At 33.4% G+C, this 27371-nt stretch overlaps 1 protein-coding gene across 2 annotated transcripts in view; it reads left to right on the top strand.

The window, feature by feature from the left end:
* LRP1B (LDL receptor related protein 1B) overlaps positions 1-27371 on the top strand; it is a 1593459-nt gene that overhangs the window by 1437082 nt on the left and 129006 nt on the right. For both annotated transcript variants that reach the window (XM_032479383.1, XM_032479382.1), the window contains exon 67: positions 19311-19427. In XM_032479383.1, coding sequence (XP_032335274.1) covers positions 19311-19427 — 117 coding nt within the window. The remainder of the gene's footprint in view (positions 1-19310; positions 19428-27371) is intronic.

The following is a 27371-nucleotide window of genomic DNA, read 5'->3' as shown; positions in this document are numbered from 1 at the left end:
TATTGTGCAAGATGAGGTCACTGATTTGAAACCTTTCTTCTCTTCTGATACAGGTGTTTCATTTTTGACTGTGCTCTTGAAGAATGCTTCAGCAGCATCTCATGTGTGTTCATGTACTGTATTTTTATTTCTCTTCATTTATAACTTGTACTTTCTAACTTCACTTTTTATTTCTTCTTCACCCCATGGGTTACTTAGAAATGTATTATTTAGTTTCCAAGTAATTGGAGATGGTCTATGTATTTTTTGTTTGTAATGTAATTCCCTTGGTAGCCAGAGTACATACTTTGCATGACTTGAATTTCTTCATTACTTAACCTGAGTCCTTTAAAATTTATTGATATATCTTTTGTTGTTCATGATTTAGTCTATCTTGATAAAAATTTTATGTGCCTTTGAAAAGAACGTGTGTTTTGCTGTTGTTGGGTGCTCTGTACATTTCCTTAGATCAAGTTGGTTGATAGTGCTGTTTAGTTCTTCCATATCTGTACTGATTTTTTGTGTACATATTATGTCAGTTGTGGTGAGATATTACTATGCATTTGTCTATTTTTGTTTTGCAATTCTACCAGTTTTTGCTTCATGTAGTTTGAAATTTTGTTATTGGTGCTCTTAGAATTTTTATGTTTCTCTTGATGAACTGACCCATTTATAATTAGGAAATAAACTTCATTATCCCTAGTAATATTCTTTGCTATGAAATATGCTTTGATACTATTACAGTCTCTCTAGGTTTCTTTTGTTTATTATTAGCATAATGTATCTTTCTCCATCTTTTTACTTCTATCATACTGGTGACTTTATATTTAAAGTGTATTTCTTACAGTTAGCAGAGTTGGGAATATTTTTCCAAATTGGTAATCTCTGCCTTTTAATTGGAGTTTTTAGATCATACATTTTATGTGATTATGAATATGTCTAAATCTGAGTCTATCATCTTTTTTTTATTATTAACTAAACTCCAGATTTTATTCAGATTTCACTAGTTTTTCCATTAATATTCTTTTTCTGTTCCAAGATACCACAATACATCTAGTCATCACATCTCCGTGGTCTGTGGAATTTTCTCAGTCTCGTTTTCAATGACTTTGACAATTTAAAGAGTACTAGTCAGGTATTTTTGTAGACTGCCTCTCAGTTTGGATATTTGTGAATTTTAAAGGGTGCTGGTTTTATCTCATCCAGCATATCAAAGAGTTTGCAGTAAGATGTGCTATCTAATTCAAGATGGTGCTTCAAGAGGAAACCTCAACCTTTGATTCTACCCTTAGATTCTAGAATCTACCCAGTATACTTATATTTACACCCAATGTAAATTGATTTCTTTCACCCTTAAGTTTGCCAGGGTTGGTTTTTCTTGCTTAATTCAAGGAGCCCCATGACTAATTCAAAGCCCCAAATATATCTCCCTTTCACTCTTCCAAACCCCCCTCCCTAAAATACTCTTTTTTGTCAACATCAAATTTATTGTATTTATAACATATTGAGATTCCTGCAAAACTCTTCATAACTTCCTTTGTTTGCATCATTTCCAACACTTACTCAAATGCCAGTGACAAGACCACAGGTAATTTTATTTCTTGTTCAGTATTACTTTCTTTTTTCCCTCCATTCTATTGAGATGTAATTGAAATACAACATTGTATTAATTTAAGGTGTACAACATGATGACTTGACGCATATATTCATTGCAAAGTGACTACCTCAGTAAGTTTAGTCAACATCTACCACGTCGCATAATTACAAATTCTTTTCTTTCTTGTTTCTTATCATCTTACTTGTTTTCTACTTATGCCATCTGTGCTTTGTTCCTTTTTCACTATTTTTCATATGTTCTTTGCTCACTTTCCCTCTTTTCCTGTTCGTCCTTTTATCTTATAAGGTACCAGCTTTTTTTGTGTATTTGTAAATTTTTTTGTGGTTTGTTTTGCAGTATTGTTAAGTTGCTTGGAACAGTTTTATCCATTGAGACTTAGCTTTTATGATTTGTTAGGTGGGACCAGAGCAGTGTTTTTGTTTTCTAGTACTAACTCTTTTCTGCTGAGACAATAGAATTCTGAGTACTCTGACCAGTGTCTTGTGCATTATAAGATTGTCCAGTTTTACTCGTGGGAACAGGCATTATTCCAAGCCCTGTGTAAGGTGCAATTACTGTCCCTATAATCTTTTTGGATGGTTCTTTTGCTAGCATCTGGTAGTTTCCTGATATGTGTATACTGATGCATCTTCTGCCATGTACTCAAGGAAGGTCCTCTGCAGATCTCTGGGGTTCACATTCTGTGCAGCATTCCCTTCTCCATCACTGTCTTGAGAACTGTGTGATCTCCTTGGACACTCAGTTCAGTCTTATCAACTCATGGAGTCCACTGGATTTCCCCTAAGTTTCCCCTTCTCATCTTGCAGCCTGGGTGCTCTTAAGACATTAAGACCCAGCAAATGTTAAGGCTCATCTCCTTTGTTTCTTGTCTCTCAGAGATCACTGTTCTTTGTTGCCTGTTTATTGTCTTGATTACCATTATTTCATATGTTTTATCTTTTTGGGGGGGTTGTTTCATGCTGAGGTTAAATCTGGTGCCTGTTACTCTAATTTAAAAAAATCTGTTTTTTTTTTTAATGAAGCACAACTTCTGTGGTAAACTTTCAATGCTTTGCTTTATTTGACGTCCTCTGACATTTCTACCCTAATGTCCCAGCCATTAAGTCATAATCTATTCTTTTAATCAGATTTTATTTCTCCAGGTCTTTACCACCTTGTTAAGGCTTAATTCCAGTACTACCACATATATGGAGAAATTGGCATCAGTAATGATTTTGGAAAAACACAGAGGCATTGAATATAGTTCTAAACAGAGACAGAATTCTTAACATACTGTTACTTTATTCTGATAGAACTTTAATAGTATCTTGCCTTTTTTGCTTTACAAGTAGTGAACATTTTATTTATCAGGTGTAAGTACTTAGAATGCAGGTATTGTAAGTTCTTGTATTATAATTTTTGTTGGAGGTATGTATATATGTGGATAGGCAGTTTTCAGAGGGGTTTTTGGAAATATTTAGAAGGGGAAGTGTAGATGAATTGATTTTAGTACTCATTATAGATTCTCTAGGGTGATGACTTTTCTAGGAGTAAGCCAACCATGACTCTGTACTCATGCTAAATTATAAAGCTTGTAGGTAAGGCTGCATCACCAGCGACTTGGGCATTTTCTTCTTCTTTCACATTATTTTTGAGGATGGTCACCCTATACTCTGTCTTTTGGCCCTATATTTAGTGCCCAGAAATGTCTCTCTGAGTACCAATGATGTGAAATACCTTTGAATTGTTAAGCGTATCTGCATTTTATATGCATTTGGTCTGCAGGCAAGGCCAGGTGAGATGGGTTATTTCAAAATCTGGAGATTTATCTATGTGAGGAAGATACTAAGAGTAGTGGTTGTCTACACAGGAGACAAATTCAGCCCTGGTGCAACTGTGTTGTGTTGCATAGGAGCCCACGGGCTATTCAGGGCCAATGAATCAGTGTCTATGGTGAAAGGCCACCAGCCAAACCTGAATTTGCAACTATTATAAATAGATCAAGGCCCACGGCAGTAATTTATCTTCTCAGTACAGCTGCTGCCTCCATCCCTTAAAGACTGGAGGAGAGTGTGGTGAGACAGGAGAGTTCTGAGTGAGTGGTGGGAGCCAGACTCGGGGGAAATGTGGACATAGGCAGGATGCAGCTTCTGTGCAGGGCCCAGGCCAGCCTTCAAGAAAGATAGCAGAGAAGTAGTAAGTGAGACATGGAAACATCCCTCTTCTATTCTTTGATGAGAATCCATTCCTTCTCCATATAAGCATTACCTCACCCAGGGCACATTTTTATTAGACATGTTCCTACTACTACATGCAGTTGACATTCTGAAAATGTTGATTATTTCTATTCTTTAAACTGGTTAGATCTCAATGATAAGGATAATACTATTTTCTTTTGTTTTACTTTTATTATGTAAGGCTCTGGGTCAGGAATTTAGTTGTGTAAACAAAAGAAGAAGCTAAAACTAAATCTATGTGATTTAATTGTCTTTAGGGCTAAAAGCAAAAATATTCCAAGTCTCGGATGCAGAAGCAATTGGCTTCTAGAGTTAATAATAGAAGAAAGATGGTCATCAGAGAGTACTTCAGGAAAAATATGAGCTGTTTTTTTAAAGGATTAAGAAAAAAACCTAACTAGATTTTAAATCCCTTTAGATATGGGATTCTCTTTTTATCAGTAAACAGACAACAGCATCGCAGACCTTCTGAAAAGGATCAACTTAATTATGCGCCAAGATCTCCTGCTGAGGTGGGGGGAATATTTTGCTTAACGTTGAACAAACAATTCTACAAATGACACTATAACAAGCATGGCCCTGGCATGTGAATATCTGCCCATCGAATACAAATAGTTTTAAGGAATGTCTTTTTCTTTCAGAAGTATTTCTTAATGGTGTATGCAGTTTAATTTTAAAATGGCAAGTCTTCTTATTTAGATGCTTTTAGTTTAGAGTTAAAAAAAAAAAAAGTACCTTTGGCTCTCTAGCCACATGTCAGTCAAGGAAAAGTCAAATTGTTCAGTTAACGCCTTCCTAGGTGAGTGCTACGTTTTCACAGGCAACAACAGCGGTTCACAGTGACAGATTTCCTATCAGAAGCCTCAGTTCAGATCTGTCTCTAAGGGGATTTTCTCTAAAGCAAACATTCTTAAACACTGGCAGAGAAAGGAAAACCAATGTTAATATATCTGGAGTATATAAGGAATTTAAGCCAGAAGATAAAGGATTAAGATGGCTTTACTTTTTTCTTAGGCTTCCAAATATAATCGTGGGGATGTCAACCCAGTATTTTAGGTCCAGTATGATAGAATTGTGTGTTTGTGTGTGTAAGTGTATTGCATTTCTCTTTCTTTAAAGCTAAAATAATGCAACCAATCTACCATTATTGTACTGCCTGCCAATAACACCTTTAGGGCTTCTTTTAAAACTCACTTTTATTACTGTATTTTTCAGTTTACAGGGTATATTAAAAAAGTCATATTTCCTAACATTCTGTTAAATGTACTCTATTAAGATGCAAGATAACATATTATCAAGACTTCATATATTCTGTCACTGTCCTTTATCATGAGTATGCTTCACAATCTATAATGGTGCTAAATTTTCAGAATATTCATATGAATACATACGTAGATACCACACTAGTAGTATGATAGACTATAAAGTTCAGTAAATAATTTAGCTTCATGATTTACTGGCCACATAATAATATTAAGTGTATGAAACTCCACAAGCTTCAGTTTTCTTATGTAAAATAAACAATATCAATCATAAAGTTATTAAGAGAATTATGTAAGATTTTATTCTCTGAGTGATTTATATTTTATCTGACACATAATGGGTCTCTGTAAGTAACGCTTTCTCTCCTCCTGAAAGCAAATGTGTTTTCTGACACTTGAGTCAGTGGAGCATTCATGCTAATTTAGAAATATGAAGAAGAATACTCTGTTTTCAGCTAGTCTCTTTAGATTAGATTTGGTATATTTACTTGCATTTGGATACATATTTTACATAATATATCTTAATAATTTACATGCCTTTTGTTTTTTTTCCCTCAAATGAGTAAAAGCCCATTTGGGAATGTTCATAGAGAAGGTTCTATAAAAAGCCATTTTAAGTCTAGAACTGACTGGTAAAGTAAAAGAAAAAAATGATAAACTTTGAGAATTAATTTTTTTATGGATTTTGAGAAGGACTCCCAGTGAAAAATCATTCCTGGAGAAGACAGATGAACCCCTGTGCAAGAAGCTAATGATGCATTTACCCCTTTGGAGATTCACTGTTTTCCTTTTATTTTGTCATTAGATCTTGATGCTTGGTGGGAGGGTCACATTGAAGGAAGGCCTTTGCTAACGATTTGGGCTAAAGGAGGATGTGGGTTTGGCTACTGAGGATAATCAATGGTGACCAAAAACGAGCAACAGAGATTTGCGAGATACTGATACTTAAGTTTTCCTAAATTTATTCTTATTGTACCTCCAGGCTCTTTACTTATACTCAGGTTTGTTTATTTACCATTTGAATTGGAAACATGTAGTCTTTTTTTTGTTGTTGTTTTGCTGTGGGAGATTTTTTTTGTATGTTTTTTTATTGAAGTGTAGTCAGTTTACAGTGTGTCAATTTCTGGTGTACAGCACAATGCTTCAGTCATACATGAACATACGTATATTTGTTTTCATATCCTTTTTCACCATAAGTTACTACAAGATATTGAATGTAGTTCCTTGTGCTGCACAGTGTCATATAGTCTTGAATTGACTTGTAGGATTCATTTCTGGCCATTATCAGAAATGACAGAGAAGTAGAAACTGGGACAACAGAAAGAGAGGATGAGATCATTAAATTTAACTGAGGTCCTGAGATGTGTCAATCACTTCCTTGTAATCTTTAGAGAAACCTTTAAATTAGATATAATTAACATTGTTATTCTAGTTGCTCTTGTTATTATTCCCATTTAATATATAAAGTAACAGAGAGCCAGAAAGGTAAGGTCAATGCCCAAGCCAATGAATTGATAAGGATGGATTTGAACACAAGTCTGCCTGGCCCAGGAAAAGTCAGATATCTACACCATCATTCTAACTTTTAGGGTCAGAGATTCTGTGCCAAGTCACAGTTTTGTCATTGACTAGCAGTCTGAGTTGGGGAAGTCACGTAAGTTTTCTGAGACTGTTTCTACACCTTATGTAGAAGCTTATTGTAGAGCTTATTCATAAGACTTTTTCCCCACTGATAGGAACTTCATCATCTGCAAATAACAAGAATCAAATATATAGTCCATATAATATATTCATATAATATATAGTCTATATAATATCAATGAAGAATCATTCTTTCAAAATTTACCACCTAAATCATTTAAATTTTCTTAATGACCAATTTCCATATAAATTAGTTTCACTGTCTAAAAGGAGAGAAGTTATATAACACAAAGAATGCATTTGTAATTAAGAAAGGTATCAGTTCACTGTTAAAACTGTTTTAATAATTTCTATTAAATAATGAATTCAATAAAATGTTTTCTCATATAGATATGGAAATCTTGTAGAAATTTTGTTTCTTTATTTTATCAAATAGTATTCATCAAGATATAAGAAACTTTCTCAAATCTCTTTGGTGGAACAAAATTTGTCTCATTGTTGCTGAATTCTCCAGTCTATTCATTAGCACTCTAAAAGAAGAAAATCTGTTTTCTGTGTATTTTTACCCTCAACAGATTTAAATATACTACAAAACAAATTTATATAGTGATTGACAAATTTCATTAATTTATAGACCTACATAGCTCAATTTTCTTCATCAATCTTTTGAGCCTTCTTCAGTTTGTATGAAGTAAGAATTTTTTCTTTACTTTTAGGAAATTTAACTCCAGTTTCTCTCTCCTCCATCATTTTCCCTCACCATTCATTTCTTTCCTCCCATCTCTTCATTTTTATTCTTAACTCTTCTCTTTGCAGCTTATTCCTTCTTTATATTCTCCCCAATTCCAATAAGATCTCTCTCAGTAAATGTAATATTAACTCTAGGTATTTTATCTCCTTACCTCAAACATGTTACCTAGATGATTGAATTTTGAATTTCTTCTACCCTCATTCAGAATCATATGCATATCCATTTGCCAAAAAGAAATTATTCATCCAATATTGGTGGGAAAAAGCACAGAATTATAGTGTTATGCATCTGTCATCTCTCCTATTTTGGTGACAATTTTGATAACCCATTTTCCAATTGAATATTTATATCACATAAATCTGCTCTTAATGTACAATAAAGAATAATTACTATAGTCCAAACTCTTTCCAAAAATCAGAACCTTGATCTTTGTAATGTCCTATCATAGTCAGCAGACCAGTTTGAGAAAAGATATTTAGGTCTTTCTTGACCTTTGCTTTGGTGATATGTCATCCACTTGTTTGAGAGATGTCTTACAAAATATGATATAATTTTACATAAAACTTATTATTGTATCTGTGTTGGAATCATGATGGGATTATTATTTTAAAAAGATCCTCAGAATAATTTTCTCTCAGGTCTCAGCAAAAAGAAAAAAAGTTTTGTTTGGTGGCAAAAGATCTATTATATTTAATCAGCTGTATATCATATACCTTGTTATTTCCTATTATACCTATTAAAGTTCATTCTCTATCAAGCCCTCACTCCAGATTGTTCAGAATGCTTGCCTTATATTGGAGTCATTTCACATTTAATTATTTCTCCTAGATTTGTGCCATCTGAAAGTTTGACAGTGATACATTTCATGCCTTTATATAATTTCTTAATAAAATGCTTAATAAGGTTATGTCAAGGATGGGGTATGCTGGCAACCACCAGAATAGTCCCTGCAGATGGCCATCAATTATTATTTTTGGGGTCTAGTTTTTCAGCAGCTTAGAATTAACCCTAAAAATATTATTTAAAATAAATTTATTTATCATCTCTTGAAAGACATAACTGACTTTTGGTTTCAAGATACAGAATGCCCACAGTGTTATATTGGTATATCTTTAGTATGGTTCATTTTGTTGTCTCATCCATTGTCCTCTATAACACTTGGTTTTCTATTTCTCCTTGACACTTTCCCCCTCAGATTTCTTCTTAAGGCAGTATAGATTAATTTCTGTGTCTTAATTTCAGCATACTCTTTGAAAACTGTGATATACACAAATTCATTCCTAAGGATCTACCTTTGAATTTTGGGGGATTCATGTTTGTTTTATTAAATTTTCTGTACAAGATAAACATGTCAGTGCCCTGGAAAAAAAGTTTCAAGTTGTGGACCTGGAACACCTAACTATTACTATAAGAATTCTGTGAATCCACAGTAGCACCTTAAGTATTAAATATAGAATAATTATATAAAACCACAAGTACTACCAGTAGGATGTCTATAATTCGTGTCTGTGTGTGTGTGTGTGTGTGTGTGTGTGTATAAGTGTGTTTGTGTGTGCATTTCACTCCTAAAAATATTTGGAAAAAACTTCCCTGAAGCAATGATTTCTTGGTGTATAGCGAGCTTGTAACATGTAACAAGGGGTGATTTTACATAGTGTGCAAGTTAATTATGTATTTTAAATTTCAGATCATGATATCAAGAATCCTGTGGCTCATGATGAATCTAAATATTAAAAAGTTAAGCAATTTAAAAAACAATATTAAGAAAATATGGGTAGAAGGGATACTGGAAAACCACAAATTTGTGAAGATAGTACGTGAATGGGTGAATAGGGGGAACATGGCTCTAATCGGGTACACCAGGCACCTGTTCAGTGGATTCCTCTCACCTTCCCTTCTCCTTAGTAGCTGTTCCCAGTCAGAGTATTTAACTTGGTCTTGTAACATTTGCACCTAATTTCCACTGTTGATATTAATTTGATTAATTTGATAATATATCCCATATATCATGGGATATATGTTTTAAAGTGCCAATTCTTTTCTTTCTTAGACATGAAGAACAATCTGATTCTTTGTTGTTTATAGTGATACATTAGAACTCGAAGGAATATTTGAGTGAGCTAAATTAATGCAGATTTAATGATGATTTATATTTTCCATTGAGATACTTTGCTTTCTGCATGTGTCTAATGATAGTATTAATATAATATGTGAATTCTTTGGGCACCTTTATTTAAATTCTCATATTAAATTCAGCCCAAGCATTGTTTTTTTTTTTTGCATTTCTTTCATAGCCTTATGTCTCTGATAAATATGATTCTCGAGCAGATGCAATATTATTACAGAAGGCAAGCAGGCTTATTAAAAGGTGAATAAAGCCATCCAACAGGGCAGTGCTCTATTAAGGTTTTTAAAGATGTTTGGGAGTAAAGCCAAGCAAACAGTCATGTACTGAGAGCATAATCTTAAAAAAAAAAAAAAATCAATACCTTGCTGACTAGGCAGCCAATGAGAAGATGTTAAGATAGGGGCTAACGTGATCATTTACTGATATGTGGCACCTGGTTGTAACTGTCAATCAAGCGAGGGGCATGTTCTCTGGTGAGAGAGAGGGAGAGACCCCCCCCCCATAATTTTTTAAATGAGCTAACTTATTTCCCTCAAATTATAAAGTATGTCAGATTATGAGGGAAAAGTACACAGTTCAGGAATAACAAATCTTGTCACTGAAGGCTTTGCAACGTCATCTCTATTTGTCTCTGAGTATAAATTGCACTCGCTACATAAATACCATTTTTCCCTCTGATACAGATCTGTTGCAGCTTCAGAGTTTTGTGGTAAAGGCAGCTGTGTTTTTCTTGAATTGACTTTAGCACAACTTTTGACATGTATACAACTTTAGTCATCTTTTAGAGTCCATGGAACTGAGATCTTGGTGTAAAAATCGCAAAAGAAGGAAGCAATAGAGAACTTTGGAGGAATTACTTGTGTTCCAGTTTCAGAGTGGTTTATAGTGCAGATATCGGATCAGATGGCACGGACTCAGGCCCTGGTTTCAGTTTAAGAGCTGTGGGCTTTGGGACAAGTGATTCATTGTAACATGGGCTTTGGTATTCTCAGCTGTTCAATATACTTTCCTTATTGAGTTGCTAGCAGGGTCACATGAATCAGGGTTAGCCTTGAACTTAGTACAGAGAAAACATTCAATAAATATTAGCTGTTATTATTGTTTTCAAACCAAAACATAAAGTTCAAGCTGGAATCTGAAAATACTAATATCAATTTGAAATGGCTGCTCATAACAATATTTACTTAAGAATGTCTTGGGATAACCAGATTTTACTGTATCAACTACAATAAGATAAAAAATACCAATACTGTAAAAAATAAAAATACAGTTCTGATGGAAATGATAGATCTGTTTGTTACTTTTATTCAGTAAATCTAGTCAGGAAATCAAATTACTGAACTCTAGTCTAACTCTTGACACCGGATGCATTCTATGTTGTGTAAGATTTTCAATATTCTTTCAAAGATGAATTTGGCTTGTTTTTACCTATTGTATATTGTATCACCGTAAGCCACTCTGCTGGCTTTGTAAATATAAACACCAAAGCTGAGAACAAGGTAATTATCCAGAATATATACATGCCAAAGACTCCAGTATGGAAATTCTAAGATCTGGATTTCTGTATTGCTGTAATTATTTAGCAGTCCTTCAAATCTCCATCTTTATTTTGCATAAATCTAAATAAGTACCTGAAATTCATTTGTCAAAAAAGGAAGAGGCTGGATACATATGTTTTTTTCCAAGGAGGAGAAGTAGTAAGAGATATTTATTTGGTAATCACTGTCTAATTGTATGTGTGTAAGTAAATAATATATTTAGTTAAAATTTTCTCTTTGGAAGTCCCACTGTCTTCACTTCACACCTGGGTTTTATAATCCCAAAGAAATGTTCACTGGCTGTCCCACATTAAAAGTAGTTTGGTTCTTCATGTTTGTAATTACTGATTGATACAGTAACTTAACTAGTTACTTATGAATATATCTTATGTGAGAAATACTTATAAGGATATCAAGCAGAAAGGATATTTCACTGTGTTAACTAACTCACAAATATGTCACATTCCATGTAAGAGTGTTAGCGCCTATGCAAGGGGCCTTAGAATGTGTGCCAAGGACAAGATAAAGACGTAAAGGTTATCAGTATGAAGTTCTGGTGAATACCACTAAAGAAGGCTGTTTTGAAATAGATATCCACATACCTAACCCATAGAAGAAAGTATTGTTGTTGTAAATATTATCTTTCTTATTCAAATTGGAAAATAAATCAAAACCTTAAATATCAAACCAGAGAACTGGTTAGCTAAACAAGGATATGTCCACAAGATAATAGTACACAGTCATAGAAATGACATTTGTAAAAATTTATAATGGCCTAGAGAAATGATTTACATATAATTTTCAGTGAAATATGCAGCATACAAAATTTTATGTTTATTTTATTTTAATAGTCAGAATAACATGATGGAGTTGATTTCTATGTTATGTGACTATGAGATCTTTGTTTTTATTTTTCTATATTACATTGTCTTAAATTTCCATAAATTTACTTATGTAATTTTTTAAAAGTGCTATTTTATAAGAAATGCAATAATAATTCAAATTTTAAAAGTTTTATGGACCCCGTAATTAAAATATATGCAGATAAAATTAAAGCACATTTTTGTTTAAAAAGCCCCAGGAGTCGTGTAACCTTTCAAAGTTTTAGTTGGGGAATATAATTACAGCATTTAGGTGTCTTATTTGACCCTAATACTTACATGTGGCCTTGAACAAGTTACCAGTAATTGGGCCTTGCTTGTAAAATGAATAGGATGCCTCACAAAGTTGTGGTGAAATCATTTATTTACTTAAAACAATAAGATATTAAATGTAAAGGATCTAAAGCAGTGCCTGCAGCATAGCAGTCTTTTAAATAAATATCACTTTCCTTCTTCCAAAGATCACATACGTAAATTAAGGTAAAGTTGGTATTACAATTCATGTCTTCTAAATTTTTATTTACTGTTTACGTACTAAATTTCTATCTACTATATTTTTACCATGATTACTGTATAAGTAACTAGTTACTTAATAATTATTACTATTACTTATTACTAATTACTACTTACAAAGCCAGGTTTTATTTCAATGCTGTATGTTTTCCTTCAGATTTTAGCCTTCAGGGAATTGAGGCACAAAGAAAAGTAATTACCCTAGGTTGGACACGAGTAGGAGCCAGAATTAAGATTCCAGTTCTAACTTTAATGCTCTGGTTCTTTCCACTGTTACAACTCATTGTCCACACCAAATCAGGGTCTGATGTTGTCCATCCAAAAATGTAAAGTGAATTGAGCTGTGTCTGGTGACTCTAACTAGATAAATGGAATCAACTGTCTGTTAAAAAATATTTTGATAGACTCACCTTTTAATTGCCTTAAATTGCTTTTACTTTGCTTTTAAAATAAAACATGGGATCAATACTTAGAAAAAGTTCAGGGAGAGGCTTCTATTGTTTTTGTCTTAAGCTGGATGAGAAAAGATAAGAGGAACTACTAGACCATGACTACCAGGATCGCTAACCAAGGCTCAAGAGTGACTCTGAGAACAGATACTCTAGCCCACACCTCTGTATTATGGAGATTTGAGTTGCTCGTCATCTGTGGATCAAAATGCAAATTTGTTTGTATAGTATTACCCTGCAATCTGTCAAGACTACAGGCTGTTGAAAATAGAATGATGAATGGAATAGCAGGGGTTTGGCAGATGACAAAGTGTGTTGGCAAAGGATGAGATAATAACTACTTCCCCCCACTTCACAACCGTAAAGTTACAATACAAATTTCTAAATAAGAAAAAAAAACCCCACAAATTATTGCCAATTGTGATAGATGGCATTAAAGGATGTAATACGACACTTTCTTAAACTGCATAATGTAAATTCAAAAATTTTCCACTGAAAATTACATTGCATTGACGTGCAATTTTAAAAATGTCATTATTGGAGCTTCTAGAGAGCTAACTTATTATAGATTTACCTCTTTATGAAGAAAATATGTCATTGTTAATTTGTTGTACTTTATAAGCCTTTCTCTTCTCTGCCGAGAATAATGTAAAAGTTAAAAAAAAAAATTCAAAAGCAAAGCAGAAGTACGAGAATCCCACTGGGACAAGCTGCAGCTGGCATTGTTATTCTCAACCACTGATGCATCCATGTATTATTTCCACTTCCCCTAGAAGAACAGTTTGTGCAAGTAAGTGCTCATTGAGGAATATTACCCTGATTGATGAGAGGTAACATGAAATTAATTTTCGGATCCACTAGACACTTTTAATTCAAGGCAACCTGCAGCTTTTTAGATAATCAATATCACTAAATACTGTAATAGCATGTTATCAGTATATGCTCAAAAGAAATTGTACCATCTCCCATCTTCATGGAAGCCTGGATTTGCAAATCACTTTTAAATAGAGACTGATTCTGAGACTTTTTTGTGGAGACTGCATTTCCCAGGCTCTTATAAACCAATGAAATAGCTTGGGAATTATGTAAATTAGCAAACACAGATAAGAATATTAATATTGGGAGTACATACTATTTCTAAGCAAAATATAGTATAATATTTGCATTAGTCAGGACTCTTGTATGTAAATGACAGAAATCCAACCCAAACTAGTGGGAGAATACATTTTCAACCTCAATTCCAAGGAATGGATGGGGTTGACTTCAGAGAACAAGTATTCTCATAGAGTCCAAAGAGCCTTACCTTTTTATTCTCCCGTTCTAAACTATTCCTTACCTTATCTTCTGAGTTGGATACTTTCTACATGGTTTTTTAAATGACCTATGGTGACTTGAGGTTGTGATACTTACAGTCACAAAAGGAAAGAAATGTTCTCTTTCAGTAGCCATGGAAATCACCTCAAATGTCTTTAATTGGTCTTGTTTACTTATTGAGTCTTAAATTGCCTATCCCTATACCCATTTTTTACTTCCTCCTTAGAAACAGAACTCTGTCTTATGCTGACACATTGCTATTCAGAATGTCATCACATTTCCCATCTCCCTTTGTAGCTAGATGTCATGTGACCAAGTTCCGACCATTGAAATGTAAGCAGAAGTATTATGTGGGACTTCCAGAGAGACTATTTTAAAGGAGTTTTCTTAAAGCAAAAAGGCTTCTTTTTTTTTTTTTTTTTTGCCTTTCTGCCCTTAATCCTTCAGGCCTGCAAGGTGATGGCTCAGGCACTAGTAGTCATCTTGGACCATAAAGTGACTAAGAAAAACGGAAGCATTACTTAGGATGGTGGAGCATAGTGATAGAAATCTGGGTTCCTTAGGACATTGTCTAGTCACCATACAATCCTGGCACTGGCCTCCTCCATACATCTTTAATGTTAGGGAAGAATAATCATCTATCAGGTTTAAACTGCAAAATCGTTTTTTAAAAACATCAATAACATGACTATTGTGGACCAATTGTGGTCTAGGGAAAGAGGCCACCTTGGGTCATGTGGTCCTCCCCTGTGACAGAGGAGGCAGTGATCCATGAGTAACAGCTTCACCAGGTGTGGAAATAGTAGTTTCAAAAGGACAAAAAAAAGCCAATTATAATGTTGTATGTCTGCTATCTTCATGTCAACCAAAAAGTATGTGCCAATAAATTCTGCCTACTGTAGAAAATAAGGAAGGGAATATGTTTCCTTCTATCCTTGCTGTTGAGGAACTCATAACCAGTCAGCGAGCTTTAGAATATTTGTAATCAGCATGTATAGGTATTCATTTCCATATGATGCTAACAGAGATCAAGAGGGCGATTTAAAGTGAGAGATCAGAATTGCCTAAGTTTGATTTTAAAAAAAGAACATAATAACTTCTACATCAAGAGGTTATGCTTTTATAGTTAACAGAGATTTATCCTGCCCGCAGAAGAAGACAAGATTTTCTACAAAAGAAGGTGCTCCAGTTCTAACTCCATTCTTCTGACTCTATGATGTTATAGTCTGGAACACGGGGAAACAAGGAGCTACTCCACGATGGAGACTCAACTTTGCTGTTCTCATAGTTCTTTTTATCTCAGTGTTTCTAAGGCTCTATTTGCTATTTTTGTAACAAATCTTGTTGCATGTTACCAATCATTTATAATCATAATGTTTCCTGAACTAGAAGAAGGAAAATAGTAGTTACAAAAGAATGTGAGCAAGAGCAATAAAAATAATCCCATCTCCAATATTTCATATTTTTAATATGAAGAGAAACTGGCCAGTTCACTTTCTTAATGATATCTTTTAAAGAATAAAAAATTTTAATCTAGTTTAAGTTCAATTTATCATTTTTTCTTCTATTATTAATGCTTTTTGTGTTCTGTCCAAGAAATCTTTGTCTACTCCAAGATTATGAAAATGCTTTTCTGCACTCTACAAACTTTATATTACATTTATGATCACCTTAGGTTAATTTTTTATATGGTATAATGGATTGAGATTTATGTTTTTCACTTGGATTGCCATTTGTTTCAGTAATATTTGCTGAAGGAAAAAAAAACTCTTCTTTCCTCGTTAAATTGATTTGAGGGTCTTTGTTGATAATCAGTTGACCATATATGTATCCTTATATTTCTGGTTTCATTTTGTTTAATATTATACTCTTTTGATTACGGTAGATTTATAGTAAGTTGAAATCAAGTACTGTAAATTCTCTAACTTTGTTCTTCTTTCAATATTGATGGATTGTTCTAGATTCTTTGCATTTCAATATAATTTTAGAATAATCTATTTCATAAAAATAATTAGATTAGAATAATCTATTTCTTCAAAAATAACTTGCTGGAATTGTGATAAGGGTTGCATTAATTCTATATATTAATTTAAAAAAAATTATAACAACTTGAGTTTTCTAATTCATGAGCATGATACATTACTGCATTTTCTTCAGATATTTTTCACTTTCAACAATGTTTTACAGTTTTCAGTATGAAGATCTTACACAGATTTCATTAGTTTTATTTCTAGATATCTGTTGTTTTGTTGATGTCATTATAAAAGTTGTTTTTAAAGTTACTGTTTTGTTATTGCTAATATATAGAAATATAATTAAACATATACACTGACCTTGTATCCTGTCGCCTTCCCAAATTCACTTAATTCCAGCAGTTTATAGATTCCTTTGGATTTCTTTTGATATAAAGAGAAACTTAAATCTCTTTTTCATCCCTGTCTCTTAGTCCACTTCCCCAGTTCTTGCTCCCCAAAGCATCACTGCACCAGATTTCTTTGTCTCTTTTCAGAAATAAACAATGCGCATGCAAACAAGCACCAACAGTATTGCAGTATACATTACATGTAGTTTTATGCTTTAATTGGTTCCTCAGCTCACCTTTGTGGGAGGATCAAATTTGTCTAAGTATCTACAATTCATTTGGAAACATTAAACAAAGAAAACAAGTTTTCAAATACTACATTTGTTTTCTCCGTATTTGTAATACCAAAAAAATTAAATGACACATTGTTCCAAGGCTACTTAACAATGGGGATTAATAGAAAACTCTACATACTGTGAGCATTTTATTTTAATTACTCTAGAGTATTATAATAAAGAATTATATATGTTTTGTTCTACAGTTAGCTTTTTGAGGTCATTGATTTTCAATCTCACCTGCTCATCGGAATCACCCTACTTGCTTTAACAAAAATACTAATGTTGGGTTCCACCCCAGAGATTTTGATTTTATTGATATGGGATATGGACTGGGCAAAGGGATTTTTAAAAGTTCCCTAGGTTTTAACATGCAGCCAATTTGAGAAATGCTGTTTTATACCTTGCTAAAAAAAAAAAAAAAAAAGCGTATATATTTATTTTTTTCCTCATAGGAGATTTTAAATACAGAACAAGTCTATATAGTTTATGTAGTTTATATTTGTAATTTTTATAAGCAGTGTCATGAATCAAAAAGTTAAGTAACTTGGAAACATAAAATTAAAATAACCTTATGTAAGGCAATTTTCAGGTTACTATTTTTGCATGCCTCAAATGGAAATCTTGCAATGAACTATGGCTTATTCTTGTTAAGAGATGAATGCAAATCTCTTTCAAACACAAAAGATGATGTTTAAACATAGAGAAAAAAGGTGCAGATAAGATTTAGAGGGGGAAAACTTAAAAACACATTAGCAGACAGGCAAGTAGGGACGCAAAAAGGAAGAGAGGGAAATTCTCTCTCTCTATTATAAACACATTAGGCCATCTGTAATATAGACATATTAGTAGAAAAGTGCATTTGAAGTTTATCATGAGAGTTTATAGTGAAATGTAAAATGTTTCTGGAGCAGGATCTGGATATAAATTTCTCCTTTGCCGTTTAAGACCTTTGTTAAGATCAAAGAAATCACTTAAACTATTTGAGACTTATTTTTCTCATTTGTTTAAATGCATGTAATAACGCTTATGGATGTTATAAAGATTGAGTGTGATCATGTTTTATGAAAATGTGCGCTGAAGAGGTGGTCTGGATCTTCAAAATATGTTCATGTTCATTACATAATTTAAATAATTATGCCTAAATCACTTTTGTTTTCATAATCTTATTTGAATCTGAATTTTATAAGATGCATTTTGAAGAGTAGCAATTGCCACCAAACAGCTCATCTTCTCGTTTAGTTATTTTACTAATCTGAGTCTTAAAAACACTTCACTGGACAGTGTCTCTAATATGGCTGAGAATAAGGAGTTGATCTAAGTATATGAAAGGAAAATGTATCCTTAAATGTGCATTGACATTTATACTCTTAGTATTTTATGAATCTGAGTTTATACTATCTTGAGGCTTTTGATTCTTGCTACTTAGTGTGTTTCATAGACCAAGGACAATGTTATCACTTAGAGAGCTCGTTAGAATTCCAGATCTACTCAATCACAATCTTCATTTTAGCAAAATTCCCAACTAATTAATATGTATGTACATTAAAGTTTAAGAAGCACTGCAGTAGATTATGGTTGGATATTACTCTTATGAAAATTCTAAAATACATAGCCTAAACTTTGAATAAATTCTTATTGTATATGCATTCTGATTTTGGATCCTATGGGCACAGTTGAATTTGTCCTAAAGAACAATAAATCAGGAGTAAAAGTACATTTTTTAATGTTGGCTGTGCCAATTAATGACAGTGAAAATGCACCAAGTTCTTAAACTTCTAAGAGTATCTGTTTTGTTATTGGTAAAATGAAGGGCTAGTTAATACATCTCCTGATACTCACTGGGATTATTAGAGGTTAAATGTGATGGCACTTTAAGAATTTTCAAGGTCTGTATATGTTATGCACTGTTGTAATCTATGAGGTAAATCAGCAAACTTTACATAGGTAAATTTTGAACAAGAACTTCTTAGGTTGGAAAACAAGGTGACAACCACAGAATTTGATTAATAACCATTTCTTTTTGCTGCATTATAGCAGAAATAAAAGGCATCCTAAAGAGATTGTCCTAAAGGAAAGGTAGTTTTGGATAATTTTGATTGTTATTTTTAGTGACTGATTGTGTTGACTTTGAGTGGACGGTCCAATCAGTTGCTTCGTAATTATCTAGCAATAAAAGAATGGCCGATAACAACATAAAACAAGATAGAAAAATGAATTTTATTCAGCACTTGCCTTCAATTTTTCCTAGGGATGCTTCTCAGTAACTGACTTAAGGTGTGAGGCAATGTTATGTCCCCTGGGTTCAGCATGGCATTGAGCACGTTGTAAGGGATATCTTTATGGAAGCCAATGATGCAAATTCTGGTTCTTTCCATTACAGATAAAAAGACTTGTGGTCCTCATGAATTCCAGTGTAAAAACAACAACTGTATTCCAGATCACTGGCGGTGTGATAGTCAAAATGACTGCAGTGATAATTCAGATGAAGAAAACTGTAGTAAGTAACTCTTACTTGAGAACGTTGCAAGCTTGACAACCTATTCAACAAACAGGGTAACAATTTTTAGTTCAGTTAAGGTATGAATTTGAAGCTATCTGTCCTGGAGCTCACATTTTTATACATATATTCACATTTGAACAAGAATATTCAGTCTAAATTGACCTGAATCTCAATTAGTAGAATTACTGAAATGCTAATCCTGGGAGTTATTTTCTTAGTTATCAGAATTGGTGTGAAAGTATCATGAGGTTTAATGCAGCCCATTAGTATGCGATGAAGGAAGTCCTTGATACAATTTCATACAAAGAGCTGAATGATGTGGAGACAGTACAAAACAGATCATTCTTTAACCGATGGTATTTGTTCTATTTCAGTCTCTAATCCTTTTTCACTACAGATTTACCCATGAGCATTTTTCAGTGAAATATCATTTATTCTCTCTGGAGTGTTGAACATCATATGTATTCAGGATGTTTTTCTCTGAAAATAGAATAACACTATCATCATCATCTGCCTTCTGGATTTTTATATAATAAATTTTAGAAACAATAATTAACCAACAATTTTATTTTCTTTCTTTCTTTTTTATTTTTTTATTTTTATTTACTTTTTTTACATTTTTTATTGAGTTATAATCATTTTACAATGTTGTGTCTAATTCCAGTGTAGAGCACAATTTTTCAGTTATACATGAACATATATATATTCATTGTCACATTTTTTTCTCTGTGAACTACCATAAGATCTTGTATATATTTCCCTGTGCTATACAGTATAATCTTGTTTATCTATTCTACATTTTGAAATCCCAGTCTGTCCCTTCCCACCCCCCAACCCCTTGGCAACCACAAAATTTGTATTCTATGTCTATGAGTCTATTTCTGTTTTGTATTTATGTTTTGTTTTCTTTTGTTTTTTAGATTCCACATATGAGCGATCTCATCTGGTATTTTGCTTTCTCTTTCTGGCTTACTTCACTTAAAATGACATTCTCCAGTAACATCCATGTTGCTGTAAATGGCATTATGTTGTCGGTTTTTATGGCTGAATAGTATTCCATTGTATAACTATACCACATCTTCTTTATCCAGTCATCTGTTGATGGACATTTAGGCTGTCTCCATGTCTTGGCTATTATAAATAGTGCTGCTATGAACGTTGGGGTGCAGATGTCATTTTGAAGTAGGGTTCCTTCTGGATATATGCCCAGGAGAGGGATTCCTGGGTCATATGATATACCTAGTCTTTTGATGAATCTCCATACTGTTTTCCACAGTGGCTGCACCAAACTGCATCCCCACCAGCAGTGTTGGAGGGTTCCCTTTTCTCCATAGCCTCTCCAGCATTTGTCATTTGTGGATTTTTGAATGACGACCATTCTGACTGGTGTGAGGTGATACCTCATTGTAGTTTTGATTTACATTTCTCTGATAATTAGTGATATTAAACATTTTTCACGTGCCTATTGATCATTTGTGTTTCTTCCTTGGAGAATTGCTTGTTTAGGTCTCTGGTCCATTTTTGGATTGGGTTGTTTGTTTTTTTTCTTATTAAGTCATATGAGCTGCTTACATATTCTGGAGATCAAACCTTTGTTTGTTTCATTTGCAAAATTTTTCTCCCATTCCGTAGGCTGTCTTTTTGTTTTACTTATGGTTTCCTTTGCTGTGCAGAAGCTTGTAAGTTTCATTAGGTCCCATTTGTTTATTCTTGCTTTTATTTCTATTGCTTGAGTAGACTATTCTAGGAGAACATTTTTGAGATGTATGTCAGATAATGTTTTGCCTATATTTTATTCAAGGAGGTTTATTGTATCTTGTCTTATGTTTAAGTCTTTGATTCATTTTGAGTTTATCTTTTTGTATGGTGTAAGGGAGTGTTCTAGCTTCATTGTTTTACATGCTGCTGTCCAGTTTTCCCAACACCATTTGCTGAAGAGACTGTCTTTATTCCATTGTATATTCTTGCCTCCTTTGTCGAAGATGAGTTGACCAAAAGTTTGTGAGTTCATTTCTGGGCTCTCTATTCTGTTTCATTGGTCTATATGTCTGTTTTTATACCAATACCATGCTGTCTTGATGACTGTAGCTCTATAGTATTGTCTGAAGTCTGGGAGAGTTATTCCTCCAGCCTCTTTCTTTCTCTTCAGTAATGCTTTGGCAATTCTAGGTCTTTTGTGGTTCCATATAAATTTTATTATGATTTATTCTAGTTCTGTGAAATATGTCCTGGGTAATTTGATAGGGATTGCATTAAATCTGTAGATTGCCTTGGGCAATATTGATTCTTCCAATCCAAGAGCATGGGATATCTTTCCATTTTTTAAAGTCTTCTTTAATTTCTTTCATCAATGGTTTATAGTTTTCTGTGTATAATTCTTTCACCTCCTTGGTTAGATTTATTCCTAGGTATTCAATTTTATTTTCTAAAAAGTATGAAAGTATGTAAAATTGTGACAGTATCTCTATATTCTAGCATTAAGTTCTGAATATATTTCTTACTGGCACTTTTTTATACTACTGTTTAAATGAAAATAATAATTAAAAACCATTTATTAATATTCTGCTACTTCCAAAAAGGATCTTATGGTAACAATAGTGTCTACTCTTATACATTGGACTTAGAACATTCATTTCCCAAGATGTAGGAGATAAAATAGGAATTGCTATATTAAAGCATAGGGGTATATTATATAAACACACACACTGGTAGAGTCACAGCCTTAATAAACCACTTGGATATTCAAACCACTTGGATAGCAAAATATCAACTAGTGTTTTGAATAACTTAACCTGACTAGTGTTTGTGGATCAAGTACATTAAGTAAGAAATCTCTAGATCATTATGATTATGGAATACTTTAAATATACGTACCTTTATTACTTACTCTCTTCATTTAGGTATCTTCCAACTGATTATACTCTAGAAAGGTAAAGAGCCTTGCAGAGAATCATTAGTGTTCTAGATTCAGAAATTTGGGGGAAAAAATTAAAAATCTTTATATAGCAGATTCTCAGAGTCTGTCCAGTGATTAAAATTAAAATCTAAGGGGTGATGGTGGTATGCTTAGAGGAATAAATACAAAAAAAGAAACTATTATGTATATACTTTCTATTTATTTTTATATTTCATAACGCAAGTACACAGATAACTACTTAGCTTAGTTTTGGGTACATTTAGTGTTAATTATCAATACTATACCTGAGAGGAAATGCCCTGTGACTAAAGGATATTGAAAACAAGAGAGGGTAAGTGGGAAGGCAACATTGGAAACACATCCTGGAAGACCCTTTATTCAAGTGGTAATTGAAATTGTGTGAGAAGTTAGGTTGCTGAGAAGGGAGAAAGAAGAATGAAGAGTTGAGACATCCTGCTTCTGAGTCTCCTGGGGTTTCCTAAGTGGCTGAATATCATTTTGTTGACATCCTCTAAAAGTCATCTTCTGATGCAAGAAAGAAAGGAGAAGGAACACTGCCTCTCACTTGTCACCGTGGAAACTTAGTGATAAATCATTGTAGCCACAGAGCCCTTAAGAAAAGGTAAGGGAATTGACTGCAGTATCAAGCATTGCAGTATAAAATACCCAATTATGTGTGGATCACTTTTAGTTCCTACTCATTCTGAGCTTGTGGCTAAGGCAAGTAATATTGATGAATTTTCAGAGGAAAGATGACAGTGAACAAGAAGGGAGCATATTGTAGTTGTGACATGGAAGAACAGAGGAATATACAGGACAAGTATCAGAGTTGGTAATATGTTAAACATGTAAGGATATGTAAGAGGAAGAATCAAGGGATCTAGGTAATTGAGTAGTGTTTAAAGATACCGTCTTGACTAGCCCAGAGGAAATGAGATTTAAACACTGAAAATGCCAGCAGTTCTACACAGACAGAAGTTGAGTCTCTGAAGAATGAGAAAAAAATACAATATATCTATAGGGAGCACCAAGAGATTAAAAATATATATATCAGCCTTAGGAAAATATTGTTTCTGTACTAAAATGCTTTGAAGATATTTCTAATATCTTATTATCTATTGAAACTATTATAATAATATAATTATAACAAAACTATTGTAATTATATACATATAATTATGTGTTGTAATTATGACCAAATATAAAATATATCACATAATTATATATATATAATTATAATACATATAGATGGCAACAATATACTCAAAAGGGAAGTGGTACATTGTTATCATATTTTATAAAAGTTGTCCAAAAATGATATGCATTTTTGTGCACTTTGTCATTTATTGCTAGCTCTTATTAAGTAGTGAAACATACCAGAGATACTAAATCAGCCTTACAGAACAGCAACATTTTTTTTCCAAATGCCCACATACTGTCACCCAGCATTCACTTCCATTCCATTGCCTCACTTAGTTCTGTATCACATTTATCCTATTTCAATATCTGGAGATGGTCTAAGGAGTAGGACTATGTCCCAGGGTCTACCACAGTGCCTGACACATATTTATAATATTAGCAATGTATTTTAAAAATTGCTTTTGTGCTTCTTTGTTTATGAATCTTAGATAATGAATTGACTTTTTAAATTGTGTTGGAAACATTCCAGGCACAGATATGGGAAGAGTTGGAATAGCAGTGGAGCAATTAACTGCCAGCTATGTTTTAGTTTAATATGCTTTCTACTTTTTTATGTCTACATAGAATAATTAGTCCGTTGTTATTTCATCATCTAATGATGATCATTTCCCTTGTTAAGTGTTCACCAGGGACACTTTGCTTCAGCAATGATTTCTGCTCTTAAACATAAGAAAATGTCATTGTTATTGGAGTTATTTTGTAATCTGGATCAAAGGTTTGGAATTATTTGAGAAATCTCAACATCTATACTATTTTCATCAGCAACAAATATATATGGCATGGATGCCTTCTAAGTAAATGATGTGCAAAATAAAATTATTTCATATCTTTGCATTATTAAAAAGTAACTTGCACTCCAGTAGATTTAAAAATACCAAATAATTTGATTAACTACATTAAGGTTTCTGTAGAAAGACAAGCTGCATCTGCCTTATTTGAATTTCTAGTACTTTCACACTGAATTTCTATCAGAAGATTATTTGTATAGCATGTCATTTGTAATAATTTTATTCTAAAAATTCTCCTCAGAGGCTTACACCCACATTAATATCACTTTTGAACTTATCACCAGGGTTTATGATAATATACTCAGTGGAGAAATTGGAGTGTAGAAACTTTTCTGCTCTGCCATTAACTCTGAGGCTTTGAAAGTTGCTTTTATTTTCTGAATATAGTTTCCTAGATTTCATGCAAGATGGCTTCCAAAGGACCTTTCAGTTCTGACGTGGTATGTTTTTGCTTTCACTCGTGTGGAAGGAAGTGACCTAGTTTATATGATGCTCCTATTTTTTTTATCCTTATTATTGAATCCAGATCAGCCTTCTGAAACAGGCCCTATAAAGTCTAGCACATTTAGATGAGATTTATGGTAAGGCTGGTGGTTAATTGTTCACATACGGAGTTTCCTATCTACTTTAGATCCAGGAAATAAATAGTATCACAGCTAGCATGGGAAGAACAGTTTAAAAATTACTGGGGAAGATGTCACATTCAAATTTTCTTTCTGGATGGGTTATCTTCCGGTATAGTCACTTTTTGTTCTTTTTCACAAGAAAAATGCTAACTATCATGCCAAGTTCTAAAAATCATTCTTTTACTTTATCCTGAAAAGATCAAAGGGAGGATAAACAATAAGAGAAAAGAATCACTTAGGGTCGTCGCTCATAACTAAATTACTTTCTCCTCAAGAGAGAAGTTCTCTTTGAGATAACTAGTGACAAAAGATTCTGAGGCATATAGATGAGAGTTAAAAACAGGCTCACTGCCCCATTCCTTGATGATGTTTGCATATGTACAAATAATTTAGGATTATTAGTCAGAAGTAGATTTGCTGGCATTTTTAAAAACATGGTAGAAACATACAGAATTTCCATTTGTACTGAGAAATGCTCTTCCCAGCAAATAACTCAGTTCTTCTGCCCTCATATTGGAACAGAATAATTAACGATGTTAAGTGCACTCTCTATAGATCAAATACTCTGTGGAACTATCGGGCAAATGCCTTGAACTAATGGCTAGACAACTTTTTATAACCTTGCATCAAAAACATCCAGGCCTCCCCATAGCAGAGTGTGTAAAAGCGTGTGAAGTTACTGCTGTTTAGCACATGATGAACATGCTTGCTCTTAATGAGAATAAAGGCAAATTAGAATAGTAAAAGGAAGAATTATCCTGTTCACATACCCTCAGAACCATGAAATTAAATGATTCTACGGCTGTTCTTAAAACACCTAAGTATATGTTTTAAATGTACTCTCTATTATTTAGTAAAATTATTTTTAATGTTATTTACCATTGTTCAATAAATTGAGCATTAATTAGTTAATGTATTTATTAGTTTCACTATAATTTCTTCCCCCTAAGAATAAAACTGCATGAGTCTGCAGACAGAAGGAGGGTGAAATAGCTTCAGTAAGAGGGATAAGAGAAAAAAGGGTTCTGTTTTATTATTATGGTAAAATGAAATAGACATTGCCAGCCATGTGTCTTGGACAATTAACTTGACTTTTCAGGGCTTTGATATTAATCTCTGCAATATGTGAGCACTTACTTCTTCCTCAGTAGTAAGGGAGGCCACGATGTGGCCTAGGAGTAAGAGCCTTGGAATCAGGTTGTCTAGGTTCAAGTTCAGTTCTAGCTCTTCTGCCTGCTGAGTGTTTGGAGTAGGTTTCTTATCCTCACTGTGCCCCAGTTTACTCACCTAAAAAAGAGCCCAACAAAAGCATCTACCTTAGAGAGGTGTTAGGTTTAACTGATGAATTAATTCATGTGCCTGGAATTAACTTCAGCTAGTGCCTAACAACCAATAAGGAATTAGTAGCTGGTAGTTATTATTGTTGTAATTAGTAATATTAGTGTTAATATAGTTCTTTTAAAAATTAAATCATAGTATATGTAAATATAAGGCAAAGACAAAAACAGAAATTACTGTTGCCGCATGCTCTGAACAAAGGAATATTGAGAAATGAGGGGGATCCTCCTGTTACTGGCTTTTTCATTCCACTGATAAGCATCTTCTCTTAGTCAGAGCCTGAAGTTCACATTTTAAAATTAAGTCCTATAGCAGAACAAAATACTCTGATACATATTACGCTTTTCACAGTTCTTCCAGTGTTCTCTGAAGGAATTTTCACGGAGAGATGTAGGAGCCTTCGTGATACCATACATTCAAGATGTTACCCTATAGCTAGAAACCGAGTGATTGTGTAGAGCAGTGTTCAGCTGCCGGCTGAATTATTCATGATCTTTATATAGAAAATTTGGCTTCATATGGATGCTCCTTAAATTTAATTTCTGTTACCTAGTCCTCTTTCCCCCGACTGTTATTTTATGTGAGAGACAGCTGTAAATACAGTTAATGAGTGGAGGAAATGTCCAGGGGGCCTCTCGTCATGCCAGGTATCAGTTCTGTTTAGGGAACCAAAACTAAACAAGAGGTGATCTCCAGCAATCATATTGATTACTTGCGAGAGCAAATTTCTGAAATCCTACTTTATTGTCCAGATGAAACATATTCCACGCAGGAGTTAAGCCAAATAGCAAGTCATCCTGTTTGGCTTATGTATGTGGAATATGGTGAAGCATAATTAAATTAACAACTGACAAATTATCTTAGGTGACAGGTAAATTACAGAGGGCACAGGCAAACAATTTCACAAACGAATAGGCAATTTTCAAAAAAGAGTCTCCTTTTTTCTCTTCCACTCTTATCCGTCCAGTCATGTCCAAAAATAACCCCATGAACCCTTCTGGTTCTATAAACTCTAAACTTTGTGCAGACAAAATTAAAGAATTAGAAAGTCATTAGAATACATAATACAAGGT

Source organism: Camelus ferus, chromosome 5, assembly GCF_009834535.1.
Source record: "Camelus ferus isolate YT-003-E chromosome 5, BCGSAC_Cfer_1.0, whole genome shotgun sequence".
Taxonomy (NCBI): domain Eukaryota; kingdom Metazoa; phylum Chordata; class Mammalia; order Artiodactyla; family Camelidae; genus Camelus; species Camelus ferus.
The sequence above is the reverse complement of the archived record's forward strand: the minus strand, read 5'-3'. Positions and strand labels throughout refer to the sequence as shown.